This window comes from Simochromis diagramma, unplaced genomic scaffold (genome assembly GCF_900408965.1).
Source record: "Simochromis diagramma unplaced genomic scaffold, fSimDia1.1 OVJJ01000688.1, whole genome shotgun sequence".
Classification (NCBI taxonomy): Eukaryota; Metazoa; Chordata; class Actinopteri; order Cichliformes; family Cichlidae; genus Simochromis; species Simochromis diagramma.
In genome coordinates, this window is record NW_024387262.1 from 157174 (window position 1) to 173420 (window position 16247).

General features: G+C 40.2%; 2 protein-coding genes across 5 annotated transcripts in view; both read right to left on the reverse strand.

Moving 5' to 3' along the window:
- Positions 1-4212: 4212 nt before the first annotated feature.
- The window catches only part of LOC120715341 (zinc finger protein 665-like), a 144275-nt gene continuing 132240 nt past the window's right edge, over positions 4213-16247 (reverse strand). Inside the window, exon 9 of one of the 3 annotated variants that reach the window (XM_040002257.1) lies at positions 4213-5061. In XM_040002257.1, the coding sequence (XP_039858191.1) occupies positions 4347-5061 (715 nt within the window). In that variant the 3' untranslated portion in view covers positions 4213-4346. Of the gene's footprint in view, positions 5068-16247 lie in introns of all 3 variants that reach the window. The other 2 variants (XM_040002258.1, XM_040002256.1) reach the window with 2 other exon arrangements.
- LOC120715351 lies at positions 5251-10847 on the reverse strand. 2 transcript variants are annotated; one of them, XR_005691607.1, is made up of 4 exons: positions 10157-10489; positions 9480-9695; positions 7545-7766; positions 5251-5521 (listed from the first exon to the last, which is right to left on the reverse strand). XR_005691607.1 is itself a non-coding variant. In XM_040002292.1 (3 exons), the coding sequence occupies exons 1-3, from the start codon at positions 10681-10683 to the stop codon at positions 7528-7530; spliced, it is 618 nt and encodes a 205-aa protein (XP_039858226.1). In that variant the 5' UTR covers positions 10684-10847; the 3' UTR covers positions 6534-7527. The 2 variants fall into 2 exon arrangements, 1 of the variants encoding a protein (XP_039858226.1); XM_040002292.1 differs by lacking the exons at positions 5251-5521; positions 10157-10489 and adding an exon at positions 10521-10847 and having other exon boundaries at positions 6534-7766.

Sequence of the window (16247 nt, forward strand, 5' to 3'; positions counted from 1 at the left end):
TTTCCAGTTCAGTTCATTTGCAGAGAGACTTTGCTTTTCAGTTTAGTTCCTATTTGAAAATGTTCCGTATTTGTTTAGTTTTATTTATTCACGTTATCAAATGCAATGACTTAATTTAGCTTGTCGGTTTCTATTTATTTATTAATGTAAAAAATGTTCAGTTTTATTCGCTTTTTAATACTCTTAGTGTTATTATTATTTATTATTTTATTTATTTATTTATTTTTACAGATTTTAACTACGCACAGGTCTATATTAAAGTCCACTTAAACAACATGCTACAGAGTCATCCACAGACAATATTTAAACATCTCTATAATCCAAGCCCTTGTTTAAGTAAGTCTAGTTGTTGGCCTGTACTGTATAAATCCAGAAGCTTCTCGTTCTGTCTTTTGTTGTTTATTTAAATGGTAAATGGCCTGTATTTATATAGCGCTTTACTAGTCCCTAAGGACCCCAAAGCGCTTTACATATCCAGTCATCCACCCATTCACACACTGGTGATGGCAGCTACATTGTAGCCACAGCCGCACTGGGGCGCACTGACAGAGGCGAGGCTGCCGAACACTGGCGCCACCGGGCCCTCTGACCACCACCAGTAGGTAACGGGTGAAGTGTCTTGCCCAAGGACACAACGACCAAGACTGTCCAAGCCAGGGCTCGAACCGGCAACCTTCCGATTACAGGGCGACCTCGCAACTCTTGAGCCACCATCGCCCAAAACTCTGTGTCTCTCTCTCTCCCCAGTCTCAGTCATGTCTCTGTGTTCTGTCTTCCTGATCTGTTCCTATGTTCTTCTCTTTGTGTTTTGTCTCCCCAGTCTGTCACGTGTTTCAGTGTTTGTTGTGTTTGTGCTACTTCCTGTTTCATTTTGACTGTACCTCATCTCATGTGCATTGTGTTCAGTTTTGCTTGCTGCTGTGTTCCCAGGTGTCTCCACTTCCCTAATTACCCCTCATCCCTCTGTCCTTTGTCAGAGTGTCTGTTCTCCTGCGTCTCCAAGTTCCTAGTGGTCTATCCCGTTTAGGTTTTCCTGCTTAGTTCCTTGTTTCCGTTTGGTTTTCTTATTTTTGTTCTGTTTTGTCAATCAGCCTTAACAAATGCCTCTCCTTCAGTTAACTCATTTCGGTCACCACACGTCTGCATTTGGGTCTTCTCTCTGCCAGACAGACATAGATTGAACAATGTCTGTGAAGCTGGATTTAGGAAATGAGTGCTTAAAGTTTTTAGAACATGTTTATGTTAGCTAACTAATGACAGAACTGAGAGCTCACTGGAAAACAAGAAGATTTATAAAGATTGTTATCAGAGCATATCAGCTAACAGATGGGTTTTCCAAATCAGTGCAGCTAGCAAAACAATGTAGAACCACTTACTGCTCAAGAGACGCAGACTGAAAGTGGACACTATAGCCTTAATTTCTTAACATAAAAGTCCAGAACGTCTTTATTGCAGCCAGGGACAAAAGTAACCCCTTAGACTGCTTTTTAGTTTTAGTTCCCGTTTTCCACTATCCTTTTTTTAAAACATTTCTTCTGCAGCCGCTATCAGGCTGCTATCAGTCTCTCCCAGAGGTGGTAAAAGTACAGACATTCTGTACTTAAGTAGAAGTACAAATACTACTTTTAAAAAATAAAAGTTTAAATACTGATTCAACTTCTCTATTCAAGTAGAAGTAAAAAAAAAAATACAGGCTCTGAAATGTACTTAAAGTAAGAAAGTGAAAAATAGTTCTTTGCAGGATGTTTCAGAAGAAAGATTCTGGGTGGGCAGATCAGCAAATCTGATTTTCCCTTCAAACAGCTATACACAGGATGATTTCTTTAGATGACTCATCATTTAAAATACTTCAGTGCTTACAGTTAATGCAGACTCAGGCATGGAAAGGCTGGTGAAACGCGATCACTTTTAGTCGGTTAATCGCTGCATTTATGTTCGCAGAATTGAACCCTGGATGGTTCGAAGCTACTTTTTCTTTCTTGTTTCTGATGTTGTGGTAGTTTTTGTCCTCAGATGAGATTTGAAGTGTCTGTGTTGTGCAGCTGGTCTGGTCTGTCTCTAGACAGCTCAGGCTGCACCCACCAGTAAATGGTGGAGGCTCACAAGGACATAGTCAACACACACAAGTTTCTGGCTTTCTGAACTCCTCTGCACGAGGGTTTCTTTGACGAGGGGAGGGCAGTGAGGCACAGCCCCCCGTCCCCCGTGGCCCTGCTATGCCCGCCATCCTAGGGAGACCCTCTGCAGAGGACCTGAGAGAGCCAGGAACTTGTGAGTTGTGTACATCCACTCAGGCATCATTCATACTTGCTCTGTAGGCAGTTCCTGTCAGAAGGAAAAGGCAGAGCAGGAGCGCCGGGGGGCGGAAGACGGTGCCTCAGTGCCTCTCTCCTTCTGACATTGTGAAAAAACCCCAACAAATTTATAATTGTTTATATGTAGGTAATGTCCTCAAGTTCTTGATAACCACTTTTCCTCTCTCTTAGGGAAACCCTTTGCAGAGAAGCTGTCAGAGTTAGGAACTTTATAGTTTTTTTGAGCTCAACATCATATTTATATAAAACTAAATTTTCAGTGAACATTTGAACCCCACTCGGTCGCGACAGATGGCCACCCCTTTCTGAGCCTAGTTCTGTCGGAGGTTTCTCCCTGTTAAAAGGGAGTTTTTCCTCCCCACTGTCGCCAAGTGCTTGCTCATAGGGGATTTTGGGGCTTTGTTAAATCAACCGCTGATAAGTTCACTGGCATCAAATTTAGGACACAGCAAATACGTAAATGGGTGATTTGTCATCAAGTGAGGAATCATCCATTTGAAACATATTCGCGAGTCATATTTAGTTTTGTATAAATATGATTTTAGGTACACTAAGGCCAATCACAGACTAATTTGTACAATTTGGGGAAAAATAAATACAAAATTTGGAGGAAATAGATTTGTCATTGTGTCAACACATCTTTGTTACATATGCAGTGTTGGTGTTATATTCTTAAGATTTGTTCATTTGATGAGTATATCTTTCTGCCTTGCTTCACATATTTACTGCTTCTTGGCTAGCTTTGGTCATGCTTGCATCAACACAGGTAGAAACAGATACACATCAGAGAATCACCATGCATCGGCCTATCTAAATGCAAATGGAAAAAGACAAACCTCTAAATATAAATAACTTTTAGATTACTAAAGCTATCAATGGATCCACAGTTCCCAGAGTGAAAACACATTCATATTATGTTCAAGTCAGTTGTTATCCAATATTAAAACTATAAAATAGAATAAACACTATTTTTAGTTTACTTATTTAATAAAGAAATTTCTTAGAATTTTCAGAAAAACTAAAGTTATATATAGCAAATTAAGTAAGTACAAAGCAAGTAAAATTTTATTTGTATTACAATTTTCAACATAAACATCACAGAGTGCTTCACAAGAAACTAAAACATAAAAAAATAACCACAAGGAAATTTTAAAAGATGAGTTTTTAGCTGTTTTTTAAACGAGATCACGGAGTCCCTAGATCCCAAGTTCATGCACACAGCTGTTGTCACGAACGTTGCACTCGCTTACGTCACTGTCATGAGACATTCTCGCAAAAAAATAATAAATCACGGTTTAGTAACGCAGTAATGCAGCGTTACTAAACAGAGACACAGAAGGACAGATATTGTTCCTCACATTACTAACTTTTTCAATGAAGAAAGAAAGAACATTTTTACAATCTTCATTCAATGAAAACTGGACCAGCAGGTGGAGCAGGAGCAACAATATCACTAATGATGTCAAATAATACCTTGGGGTTACCTCTGCTCCTTGAAACTAAGTCTGAGAAATAAGCAGCCCTTGCATCTCAAACTGATGCGTTAAATGAAACTAAAAGGGCCTTTAAAAGAAAGAGATTAACATGTAGACAAGTTTTCCTCTATAATACAACAGGAATTAAATAGCAAATACTGTCATTTTTTCATGGAGACGGTTCTGAGAGGACAAACATTGCCTAAAATAGAAAGACAATAATTATTAAAAAGATTTGTTAGTAAATCAACATCGTTATAGGAAGGTAGAACTAAATTCAAAATATCAGAAAATTTAGCAGCAGTAGAGGAATTTAAGGTGCGAGACCTAACCACATGTCGAACAGAAGAGAGGAACAGATGGAAAGTCAAGTTAAAAATAAATGTTTATTGAATCTTGTTATTTATATATATAGATAGATAGATATGTGTGTGTGTGTGTGTGTGTGTGTGTGTGTAATAATCCAGTTTACCAGGATCTATGACACGATGCACGTTTACCAAATGTACACGTGCATGTAGCGAGAGACACCATTAACATTTTCTAAGAATGAAACTTAGCATCTAGCATCGTTTTTCATATGCATTTTCAACTGTACCAAAGAACTGAAACTTTTTCCACATGTGCTACAACAATAAGGTTTTTCACCCGTGTGGACTCTCATGTGTCTTATCAAGCTTGACTTAAGGATAAAGCCTTTCCCACAGCCTCTGCAACAGTGTAGTTTCTCACCTGTATGACTTTTTATGTGGCTTGCAAAATGTGCTGCGTTGCTAAATCTTTTCCTACAGGTGCTACAGTAATATTGCTTCTCACCTGTGTGAATTCGCATGTGTCTATTCAAATTTGTTTTTAAATGAAATCTTTTCCCACAAGTGATACAGGAATGTTGTTTTTCACCTGTATGAAAATCCATATGCATTTTCCAATACGGCTTCCACTTAAATCTTTTCCCACATGTGCTACAAGAATATGGCGTTTCACCTGTGTGAGTTCGCATGTGTCTATTCAGGTATGTCTTCTTACCAAAACCTTTTCCACAAATGCCACAAGAATTCTCACGTAGGTGAATTTTCATGTGTCTATTCAAATTTGTGTCTAGATGAAATCTTTTGCCGCATGTGCTACAGGAATATCGTTTTTCACCTGTATGATATTCCATGTGTATTTTCAAATCTTCCTTCCGATTAAATCTTTTCCCACAGGTACTACAAGAATGTGGTTTTTCACCTGTGTGAAGTCGCATGTGTCTAGTCAAGTCTGACTTCCAACTAAATCTTTTTCCACAATAACTACAAGAATGTGGCTTCTCACCTGTGTGAATTTGCATATGTCGTTTCAAGCTTCCCGTCCTATTAAATGTCTTTCCACAGGTGCTACATGAATGTACTTTCTTGGAATTTTTAACCATCGGGTCTGCTATGATTTGATTCAAATTATTTCTGTGTAAGTCATTGTCCTTGCTTTCACACTGATCTGTGACAGGAGAGTTGTGAGAAAGGAGCAGGACACTGCTTGGTTCTGGTTCCCTGTAGTCACTTTCTTCACTAGCAGGAAAAGTTTCAGTCTCCTGCTTTTGTTCAAGCGGTTTTCCCTCTTCAGTGGTACCGAGTTCCTTGTGTTCCTCTTTAATCTGTGAAGGATCCTCCTGGTCCAGACTGGAGTTCGTCTGGTAGCAGACGTGCTGATATGTGAGCCCCTCCTTGTCCTTACAGTCATGTTGTGGAAAATCTGAAGGGACAGATTAAAAAAACAAAACATACATTTGAGAAATTACAAGGTAAGCTTAACCATTAGCAGGTCTCCACATGGTAAGCATGTTATTCAGATATACCAGTGAAAGGCATGTTGTGGGGAGAAACTATTTTGCTGACTCAGTGAAAACCATTTTGGCTGCTCATTTACAAACTATATGAAAAAACACTCTTCTTCTGTGATCGAGTTAAGTTTAGAATCATATATTTCAGAAAGCCAAATGTAAATATTTACCATACTTAACCCAATCCGGAATCTGTTTGAATATTTTTTCCCTTTCCATGCTGCAGAGCAAACCTCAAATTCTTGAAAACCGGCAGAACAAAATCTACACCCAAACTTTGTTGGGTGTAGATTTTATCAGAGAAGGTGGTGGACATTTTAAACTTACACTCACTTAAACTGACTTCTTATTTTCTCCTCAGCTTCTGCATCAGTTAATAGTGGAAATCTATTTTTTGTATCACCTATCAGGGGAGATTTAACAAAAAAAAAAAAAAAAAAAAGAAGTCAGCTGTAAAAAAAAAAAAACTATTAGATTCTCATAAATATTACTGTGTCGTACTTTCTGTGATATTAGGTGACTGTTGAGTCTGTAATTTCAGTGACATCTAAAATTGGTTCACCTGACTTAAACTCTTGCCTTGAACATCTCACATGTGTTTCACCAAGATTTTTGCTCCTGTTCAAAACTCATCCCCAAAATGTTGCATGAAAACCTCCTGCGTAAAACTGATATCAGACCACCACCTCTTTCTTCTAGCTCCTCCATGGTTATCAACCTGCCTCTATGTGCTCCCAACAGAGAAGATGCCATAACCGACAACACAACACTGTGCGTTTGTGGTTTGATTCATATATGTATAACAGCAACAATCAAACATCAAAACTGGGCAAGAACAAAGATCAGATAAAACATAAACAGATCACCAAGGATGAGAAAATAAAGGTGATTTGTAACAAAACAAACAAAATGTAGGAGAAAACAAAACACTTGATATAGAAAGGCTTGTATTAAAGGTTAAATGGCAGAAAACACTTAAATGTTTATTTAAAAATTAGTCAAAACCTTTACATGACACCTAGTGCAGTACATTTTTATTTAGATTAACCATAAATTTCCTGAGCAGTCAATTCAATTCAATTTTATTTATATAAATGAATAGGATTAGGCTGCTCAGGGCTTCCCATGGTGCCCGAGTGTTTCTTCTTCACTCACCTCTTTTCGCGCTGTGTGTTTATACTACACCACTATCACATTTTATAGAATTTAATTCTGGCACTCTCTGCTTTCCTCCCCCTCCACTCACCTCCAACTGGTTGCAGCAGATAGCCGCCCCTCCCCTTTCTGCTAAAAGGTTGCTTTTCCTCAAAATTGGGGACTTTAAAAAAGCCAATGTGAGCCAGGAGCTTTCAAATATAAACAGTATACTCGACCAGAGAGGAGAGGACATTGGATCACAGTTACAGCACGATTAGCGAAGCCTATCACGCTGTGCCGTGTGCTGCACTCGGACTTTCTGACTTTCATGATCATTCTGATGCACGCGTACAGAGGCTGAAGCTCTCCAAACCTGTTGTGAGGACTAAAAAACTGGAGTAACGAGGCTGTGGAGGAGAGACGCACGGCTTGCAATCTACAGACTGGGACACATTGAGGGCTACTTCTAAAGGCTGGGATGAGTTTACGACACTGTCACCTCCTATATCCACTTCTGCAAGGACAGCATTGTGCCAGGGTGAGTTTTAATAATGGCAAATCCTGGTCCTCCTCTGCGCTTCTCCCTGTACACCAACTGCTGCACCTCCAGCCACCAGTTTGTCAAGCTGATTAAGTTTGCAGATGACACCACCGTTATTGGACTCATCTTGGACGGGGATGAGTCCGTCTACAGGATGGAGGCTGAACGTCTGGTGTCCTGGTGCAGCCGCAACAACCTGGTGCCGAACGCCCAGAAGACAGTGTAGATTTATTGAGGACTTTAGGAAGCACACATACCTATTCTTTGCAACTTTACTTCAGGGTTCCACATGATGTCCAGCTCCTGCCCAGTCCAGACGATGACATCTTTGGTTTTTGGCTTCAGTGAAAGCTGGTCACTTTCCTGATTGAGGGAGATTTCCTCTTGTTCATCTTTAGTCTGTGGAGACTCTGGGTCCTGCTGGTCCAGACTGGAGCTCCTCTTCTGGTCACAGACCTGCTGGTTATCCAGAACTTCATCTTCAACACAAGAACACAAGAAAATAGTGACTAATGTTATGACAAGAAAATGTCAACATAGTCAATATTCTGACCCTGAGTCTGACCCCGAGTCTCCCTAAGCTTTAGCAACTTGACCTTTTTCTCATATTTAACAAACCAAACATTTCATATTCTGCTTGCTTGTAAGTGAAGAGAGAGTCAATGTAATGGATGTCTGGTGGGAAGGAGTTCCAGAGATCTCAAGAAGAATCTCTTGGGAACACCGCATTGGAAATGAGAATTCTTGGGAATTTACATTTTATGACTTGGTTGAACCGACAGGAGCCAGAGAGAAAATATTTAAACCAGTTTAAGAGTTTGTCAGTGATTCTAACAGAGGCTAAACTGTCAAGAAGGTGTTAGCGAGTGTTAAAGTGCTAATTTTTGTGACTGCCAGTCATTAGCACACAATATAGAAAAGAAAAGAAAAAAACATACAAAATCACACAAACAAATGAACAGCAGGATGATCTGAATATGACAATGAAAGCTAATCTTTTAATATTTTACTAATAAAATACTCTGGTCACTTTATTAGGTACACATTCCTAGTACTAGATTGGAGCCCCTTTTGTCCTCAGAACTGACTTAATTCTTTGTAGAGATTCAGCAAAATGCTGGAAATATTCCTCAGATATTTTGGTTTATATTAACCCGAGAGCTTCACACAGCTGCTGCATATCTGTCATCTTCACATCCATGATGCAAATCTTGTGTTCCACCACATCCCAAAGGTGCTCTATGAGGTTGAGAGCTGGTGACCTAAGTACAGTGAACTCACTGTCATTTTAAGGTAATGGTGTTGTAACCAATTATACTAATCAATTGTTGTATCCCATCTGCTTCAAGATTCAACATGTTATGTGTATTCAGAGATGCTCTTTTACATATCTTAGTTGCAAAATGTGCTTATTGGACAGTCAGGTTGAAGCAGTCTGTTCATTCTCTTCTGACATCAACAAGGAGTTTTCACCCAAAGAACTGCCCTCACTAGATTTTTTATTTTTCTGCAAATCATACAGATGTTCATGCTGGAAAATTTCAGCAGATCAGCAGTTTCTAAAACACTCAGTGGAGCCAGTCTGTCACAAACACCCACACCGCAATCAAAGTGATTTAAATCAGCGCTCACTTTGAACTTCAGCAGGTCATCTTGATCACATCTACATGCCGAAATGCACTGACTGCTGCAATGTAATAGGCTGATTACATTTTGGATTAAAGAGTAGCTGAATGGGTCTCTCAGATATGCGAGTGATATTTAAGGTGTTTTAAATATTCTCTCTCATGCGGTGAACAGCAAAGAATTCTGTTCATATGCAGAAAGTCATCATTTATGAGGCGTACAAATCACTAGTCCAACTTGGTCCTTGTGGCCAATATCCACATTTTTCATTGCCTCAACGGTTTTCCTACATTCTGCGTAGAGTTCTGAGCCAACATGACTTAAATCTATATGCAGAAAATAAAATATAGATTTAAAACCCAGTTTTTATTTTACTGTACTAACACAAAACATGTCTTCAGTGAGGTAGTATGCCAGGCAGAAATGCACACCGCCTGTCTTTGTGAGCTCTTTTCATGAGGAGTTAACTCTGATATCATCATGTGATGTTTTTATACGAGTCATATTCATTTCTGAATTATGAAATAATAATAATAATAATAATAATATATTACAGTTTTGCATACCTGTTGTGGTCAGCTTTACTCCAGGTTTACACAACAAATCCAGCTCTTCCCTTGTCCAGACATGAATGCCTTCAGCCTCCTGCTTCAGTTCAAGCTGCTCTCCTTCCTCACTGCTGCAGGTTTCCTCCTGTTCCTCTTTAGTCTGTGGAGGCTCTGGGTCCTGCTGGTTGAGACTGGAGCTCCCCTCCTGGTCACAGACCTGCTGCTCATCCAGACCTTCGTGTTCAACAAAGGGACACAAGAAAATAGTGACAATAGTCACCTATGGAGAATTAAGTTTATGGTTTCATGGATTCTTCCATTCTTGCAGACTTTGCCAGAGAAACATTTACTCATAGTCATTTGTTGATTGGGTGTTGTTATTAACCCTGCAGCTGTACAACTGTGGTCCAATTTTTAGATGTGACTGCCAGTGATTACCACACAATGTAAAAAATAAATAAATAAATAAAAGAAAAAAAAAACATACAAACAAATGAACAACAGGATGATCAGAATATGATAATGAAAACCTACAGCATTTTAAGAAGGCCGGTATATGTTAATGCTAATTTTCTAATATTCTACTAATCAATGCACACTCAGTGGTCACTTTATTAGGTACACAATGCTAGTTATGTGTATTCAGAGATTCTCTTCTGCATATCTTAGTTGCAAAAAGTCCTAATTGGACCTACTGTTGCCTTCCTGTAGGTTGAAGCAGTCTCCCCATTCTTCTCTGACATAAACAAAGAACTGCCTTCACTAGATAATTTCTCTTTTCGCACCACTCTCTCTAAATCATACAGACGTTTGTGCAGATCGGCAGTTTCTGAAACACTGAGAACAGCCAGTGTGGCACAAACAGCCACACCACGCTCAAAGTAATTTAAATCCAACTCGCCTCCCCAAAACGACGCTCACTTTGAACTAACAGCAGGTCATCTTGACCACGTCTACATGCCGAAATGCATTGACTGCTGTCATGTAATTGGCTGATTATATTAAAAACTATTGTAAATCAACGCATGAATTTACTACTAATAACAGAAATCCCCACACCTGTACTGTGTGACTTTATCCCGGGTCTGATATCCAGCAGTCTTAGCCGACTGATCTCCTCCTCATACCGGACGATCGTTTTTTCAAACTCTGAGAAGATTTGTTCTGCGGCAGCAGTTAATCTCCCCTCTATAAACTCTCTCAGATGAAGAACTGAAGACATTATTGCTACAACAACCGATACATTCAAACTAAATTCTTCAAACAAAACTCATTCACGACGCAAGCGCTGAACGGCATCATTTCCGCTATTCTTCTTCTATTGAACTTCCGGTAGACTGGAAGTATCAAAGGCGCATTGCTGCCCTCATCAGGTCAGTCCAACAAAAATCAAGTCTGGCACTTTCCAGAAACCTGGATAAAGAATTCATGGTTTCAAATGACCAATTCATTGTGCATAAAGTTTCTTTCTGCAGACCATCAAACCATGCTTAACCCTTTCTGACTTACATGCCTCACACTCATACTGTTGCTTTATTATCATCACAGCAGCAGTAAAGTAAGAATGCTTTGTTGATAGAAAGATATTTAAATATTTAAAGTCCCCCCCCCCCCTTTTTTTTTTGACATTTTTAATGTGTTCAGGTTAAACCGTGCTGCTTGATGTTACTGTGTGCCTGCTGTTTTCATCAACAGTCTTGTTCTGTTCTAAACACTCAGATTCTCTTAGCCTAGGTTGATATTTTTGCCACGCGATTATAAGGGATATCGTGGAATAAAGAAAATTCATTGATTAAAGTTTGATTTAATGGAAAAATCTTTAGTTTTTTCCAACATTTAACATAGCAAAGAATGATGTCCTCATAGATTATAATCATAACTATAATTATTTACAATCTGTTTGATAAAGGAGTGTCTCTTGATTTCTCTGTTAAGTCCATGTAGTGGAAGTGAAATAACAAATCAAATCAAATCACTTTTATTGTCACATCACATGTGCAGGCACACTGGCACAGCACATGCGAGTGACATTCTTGTGTGCGAGCCCCACAAGCAACAGAGATGTGCAAACACAACAACACAAACGAGCAAAATACAAGAATGGCCAACCTGAAACTAATAAATATATGTACAATATATAATAGTGTATGCATTTCTGGATGTGTATACTAAATATTTTCCTACGTGTGTGTGTGTGTGTGTGTGTGTGTGTGTGTGTGTATACACATTTTTACAAATTAAATAGTAAAAATAATAATAATAATAATAATAATAATAAAATATATAAAATATACAGAGTTGAATATGTGCAAAACAAGTGGCATTTATATACAGTGTGGAGTGCATAATGTTAAAGTTCCAGTAGTGAAGCTGAGGTGTCTATGACGTGTTCAGCAGTCTGATGGCCTGGTGGAAGAAGCTGTCTCTCAGTCTGCTGGTACGGGACCGGATGCTGCAGAACCTCCTTCCTGATAGAAGCAGTCTGAACAGTTTATGGCTGGGGTGACTGGAGTCCTTGATGATCCTCCCCGCTTTCCTCAGGCAGCGCTTCCTGTAGATGTCTTGGAGGGAGGGAAGCTCACCTCCAATTATCCGTTCAGAGCACCGCACTACTCGCTGGAGAGCTTTGCAGTTGTAGGCGGTGCTGTTGCCATACCAGGTGGTGATGCATCCAGTGAGGATGCTCTCAATGGCACAGTGATAGAAGGTCCTGAGGATGCGGGGGCTCATGCCGAATCTTTTCAGTCTCCTGAGAAAGAAGAGGCGCTGCTGCGCCTTCTTCACTGTTTTGTTTGTGTGTACTGACCACGTAAGATCCTCAGCCAGATGTACACCAAGGAACCGGAAGCTGCTCACTCTCTCCACAGCAGCGCCGTTGATGGTGATGGGGGTGTGTACTTCTCTGCACCTCCGGAAGTCCACTATCAACTCCTTTGTCTTTGCGACGTTGAGGGTGAGATGGTTGTCTTGACACCAGTGGGTCAGGGCGCTGACCTCCTCCCTGTAAGCCGTCTCATCACCATTGGTGATAAGACCCACCACTGTAGTGTCGTCTGCAAACTTCACAATGATGTTGGAGTTGTTAGTGGTTGTGCAGTCGTAGGTGTAGAGTGAGTACAGGAGAGGGCTCAGTACACACCCCTGTGGAGCACCAGTGTTCAGTGTGATGGGGGATGAGGTGATGCTGCCCAGTCTGACCACTTGGCGTCTGTCAGACAGGAAGCTAAGGATCCAGCTGCAGAGGGAGCTGCTCAGTCCTAGATCCTGCAGTTTCCTGTCCAGCTTCGAGGGAACGATGGTATTGAATGCTGAGCTGTAATCTACAAACAGCATTCTCACATACGTGTCTCTCTTCTCCAGGTGTGACAGGGCAGTGTGTAGTGTCAGGGCTATGGCATCATCAGTGGACCTGTTGTGGCGGTATGCGAACTGTAGAGGGTCCAGTGAGTCGGGTAGTGCAGAGCAGATGAAGACCCTGACCAGCTTCTCGAAGCATTTGCTTACGAACCAGCACAAGGATAATGTTTACAATGGCACTCGACTAAAGGCTTGATAAACAGGGCGTGAGGTCTTGGCTCGGCGAGAGGAGTAAAAGCAGACTGACGGGTCCAAGAAAGCAACGGGAGCTGGACTGGTGATTAGGTACTCGCTAGAAGAGAGGAGAGCAGTGTTAAAATGGTAGCCAGTGAGGAGTTCTGGAGAGAGTGGAGGCTATGAATTTCTTTGTCTTACTGTGCAGGTGGGAGATGAAGTGTTGAAGGAGAGGTGTTGTGGTCCAGGTGGGATTAGTGGTGTGTGTCGGCTGTCCTGAGTGTTAAAGGTTTCGTGGTAGTTTGAGGGCAGGCAGGTGAGGCAAGGACATAATTCCAAAAAGCAGGCAGGTGAACCACATTTCCAGGATGAGTTGTTCAGCACTGTGGAATAACCAGGAGCAACTAGAACTAGTAAAGTACTTGAAAATTACTGGTATGACGCGTGAGGCCTGGTTACCAACATAGGGTTGTTGGTGAACTAGCGAGGAAACAGCGTCAGGAAGGAGCTTAAATCTCCAGCCTAATTGACTCAATCAGCTCCAGGTGAGGGAGGCTGTAGGCCCTGCCCATGGCCGGATACCACGGAAGCTCAGACATCCAGATCATGACAGTCAGACTCTCTCTACTAAATATTGGACGTCAGATAGATGTGCAGATCATGTTTATATTGGGTCTGTCGGTCCATGACCAATTCTCTGGACATCTGTAGACATTTGAACTTGGTCCACAATTTTAACGTCCAACCATGACCCAACCTGGACGTCGATGTTCAAAATGTGAACGTGATTTGAACTGGATAATTTCTTTCTGATATCATGTGGATGTTTATGATAAATGCGTTTTATTTACATGATTAATAAATGTGATTTTTTTTTATTTATAAATATAAACATTGTTGTTATCAACATGATACATATGAATATAGGTTATTTGTAAATAAACAGGATTTATTATGTGTTAGCCTATTGATTTATTCAATAAATGTTTTTTGTTTTGTTTGTTAGTTTACATTTTCCTGATTTTCTTTAATCGATCTAATAATAATTCTTTGTAACCAGGTTAAAAATGTGCTGATATAATAAATCACTGAAATCCATGTTAAAATATAAAATAATAATGGTTCAAGTCTTTAGAAAAATTCTGATATTCCTTCTAAAAGGAGTACAATGTGTTTTATATGTTTGAAAGAGCATTTGCATTATATATGGTCCTGTCCTGGTTCTGGGCCTTTTGATCCAGCATTTTAAGTTTTATGCCTTTTTGTATTATGTTCCCCAGGTTTCCTTACTTAGTTCTTATCTGTTTAGGTTCCTTCCATGTCTGTGCCTTCCCCACTATGGTGATTATAGTGTCGTGTCTTCAGTGTTTGAGTCTGTCATATCCCCTGTGTTTAAGTCTCCCTCATCCTTTATGTGTCTCAGTGATGGCTTTGTCTCTCTTCGTGTCTCTCTTACTCCGTTTGTGTTTTGTCTCCTCTTCTTGTTTACAGGTTACCTTTTGTGCGTCATTCCATCTGTCATGTGTGTTAATTTCGCCTTGCAATCATCTACATGCTCAGTCGTGTCTATGCCTATCTGAGCCAGCCGGCGAGCACTGTGATTGTGACTTTCTGATGACTCCTCGGTGGTTGGATGCGTCAGTGAGAGTGATGAGTACCAGGCTGTGGTTCATTCCTTTGTCACGTAGTGCAAACAGAATCATCTGCAGCTGAAAGTGACCTGACTTGATTGTGGACTTTTAAGGACTATGAAACCATGGACCACTATTTCAATCCAGTGGGACGACGTGGACATTGTGGAGGACTACAAACACAGTGAAGTACACATGGATAACAAACAGGACTGGGTTAAAAACACAACTCCACTCTACAGGAAGGGCCAGAGTTGTCTCTATTTTTTGAGGTGGCTGAGGTCTTTCAACATCTGTCATACAATCCTCAGGATATTTTTACAAATCTTTTGTGGCCAGTGCCATCCTCTATGCTATAGCACGCAAGGGCAGCAGGCTGAGACATGGAAAGTAGGATGAATGCGAAGAACTGTAGGCAATTTAAGTTTAATGGCTAGTGGGTTGATAATAGTTTCAATTTCAAAAGGGCCTATGTATTCAGTTCACAAAAAAAAAAAAAAAAAAAAAAAAAAAAAAAGGCCGGTGGGTGAAAAGAAAAATACGCTTCGGCCTATGCTAATACCCTTCACCTCAGTTGCCCTACAAGATAGGATAATTTTTCTGTCTTATTGGGCAATGACTGTGGTGAGCAGCTGAAAATCAGCAAGCATTACTTCAGGAATCCACCGCAGCGAATCAACTCCCTGTAGAAGGGCTCAGGTGCTGAAGAAACTGTGTCACAGAATATTGGCTCAACGGTTGCAGCTGCAGACAGCTGCTGGACACTCTGTGGATAACTGAGCGGTTACAGGTGACTAAGCGGTGGAGGACCTGGAAAGTGAGGACGAGAATCAAGGGAGTCAGTATGATTAAGCCCCTTGAATGTGTTGAATCTTTCTGATAATCAACACTTGTCTTGCATAACTTTCTGGGATTTCTTCCAATGACCTCTTCAGCCATTATCTTTAGCCATTAGTTTATTTTGACAGGTTTTGACTGAGGTGAGTTCATAGGGTCAGGAATAATGGCTGTTATGCCAGCTTTACAGTGAGAAGCAATTAATACTACTTCAGATTTTTATTCCTTTAAAACAATTTGCACTACCAAATGTAAGGTACAAGTTTTCGTAATTAGGCTATTCTACAACTTTGGACAGTTTGGACCTTCCAAATGACATATAGATAAAAATAATTACTAGATGCATCTTTGTCTAGTTTCCACCAATCACATGTCACAAACCTGTCAAAATGGAAAACAGCACTGTCAAAGTTACACTTTTTTTTTTTTTTAGATCCAAATTATTAAAGCTCAAAACAGCAGCTGGGTATCAACAGGTGTTCACATAAAAGTATGATATAAACATAGATACTGACATAAATATATGGGTCACAAACAATTCGAGTAAATGGATCAACTGCTTAACAGTGTCATTCCCTGTAAATTCCCCTTCCCCTTCCTTTAATTACTGGATTCCACATCATTCCTATCACACCCACAGGCTTTGCCATGAGACTGGGCTAAAAAAAAATATTGAAAGTGTATTTGGTGACACACAAACAGGGTATTTCAAAGTACAGTTCAGTTAGTTTCCACATGCCAGTTGTTGGTGTGGAGAAACGCCCAGAAAAAAAAGAATGGCAACCCA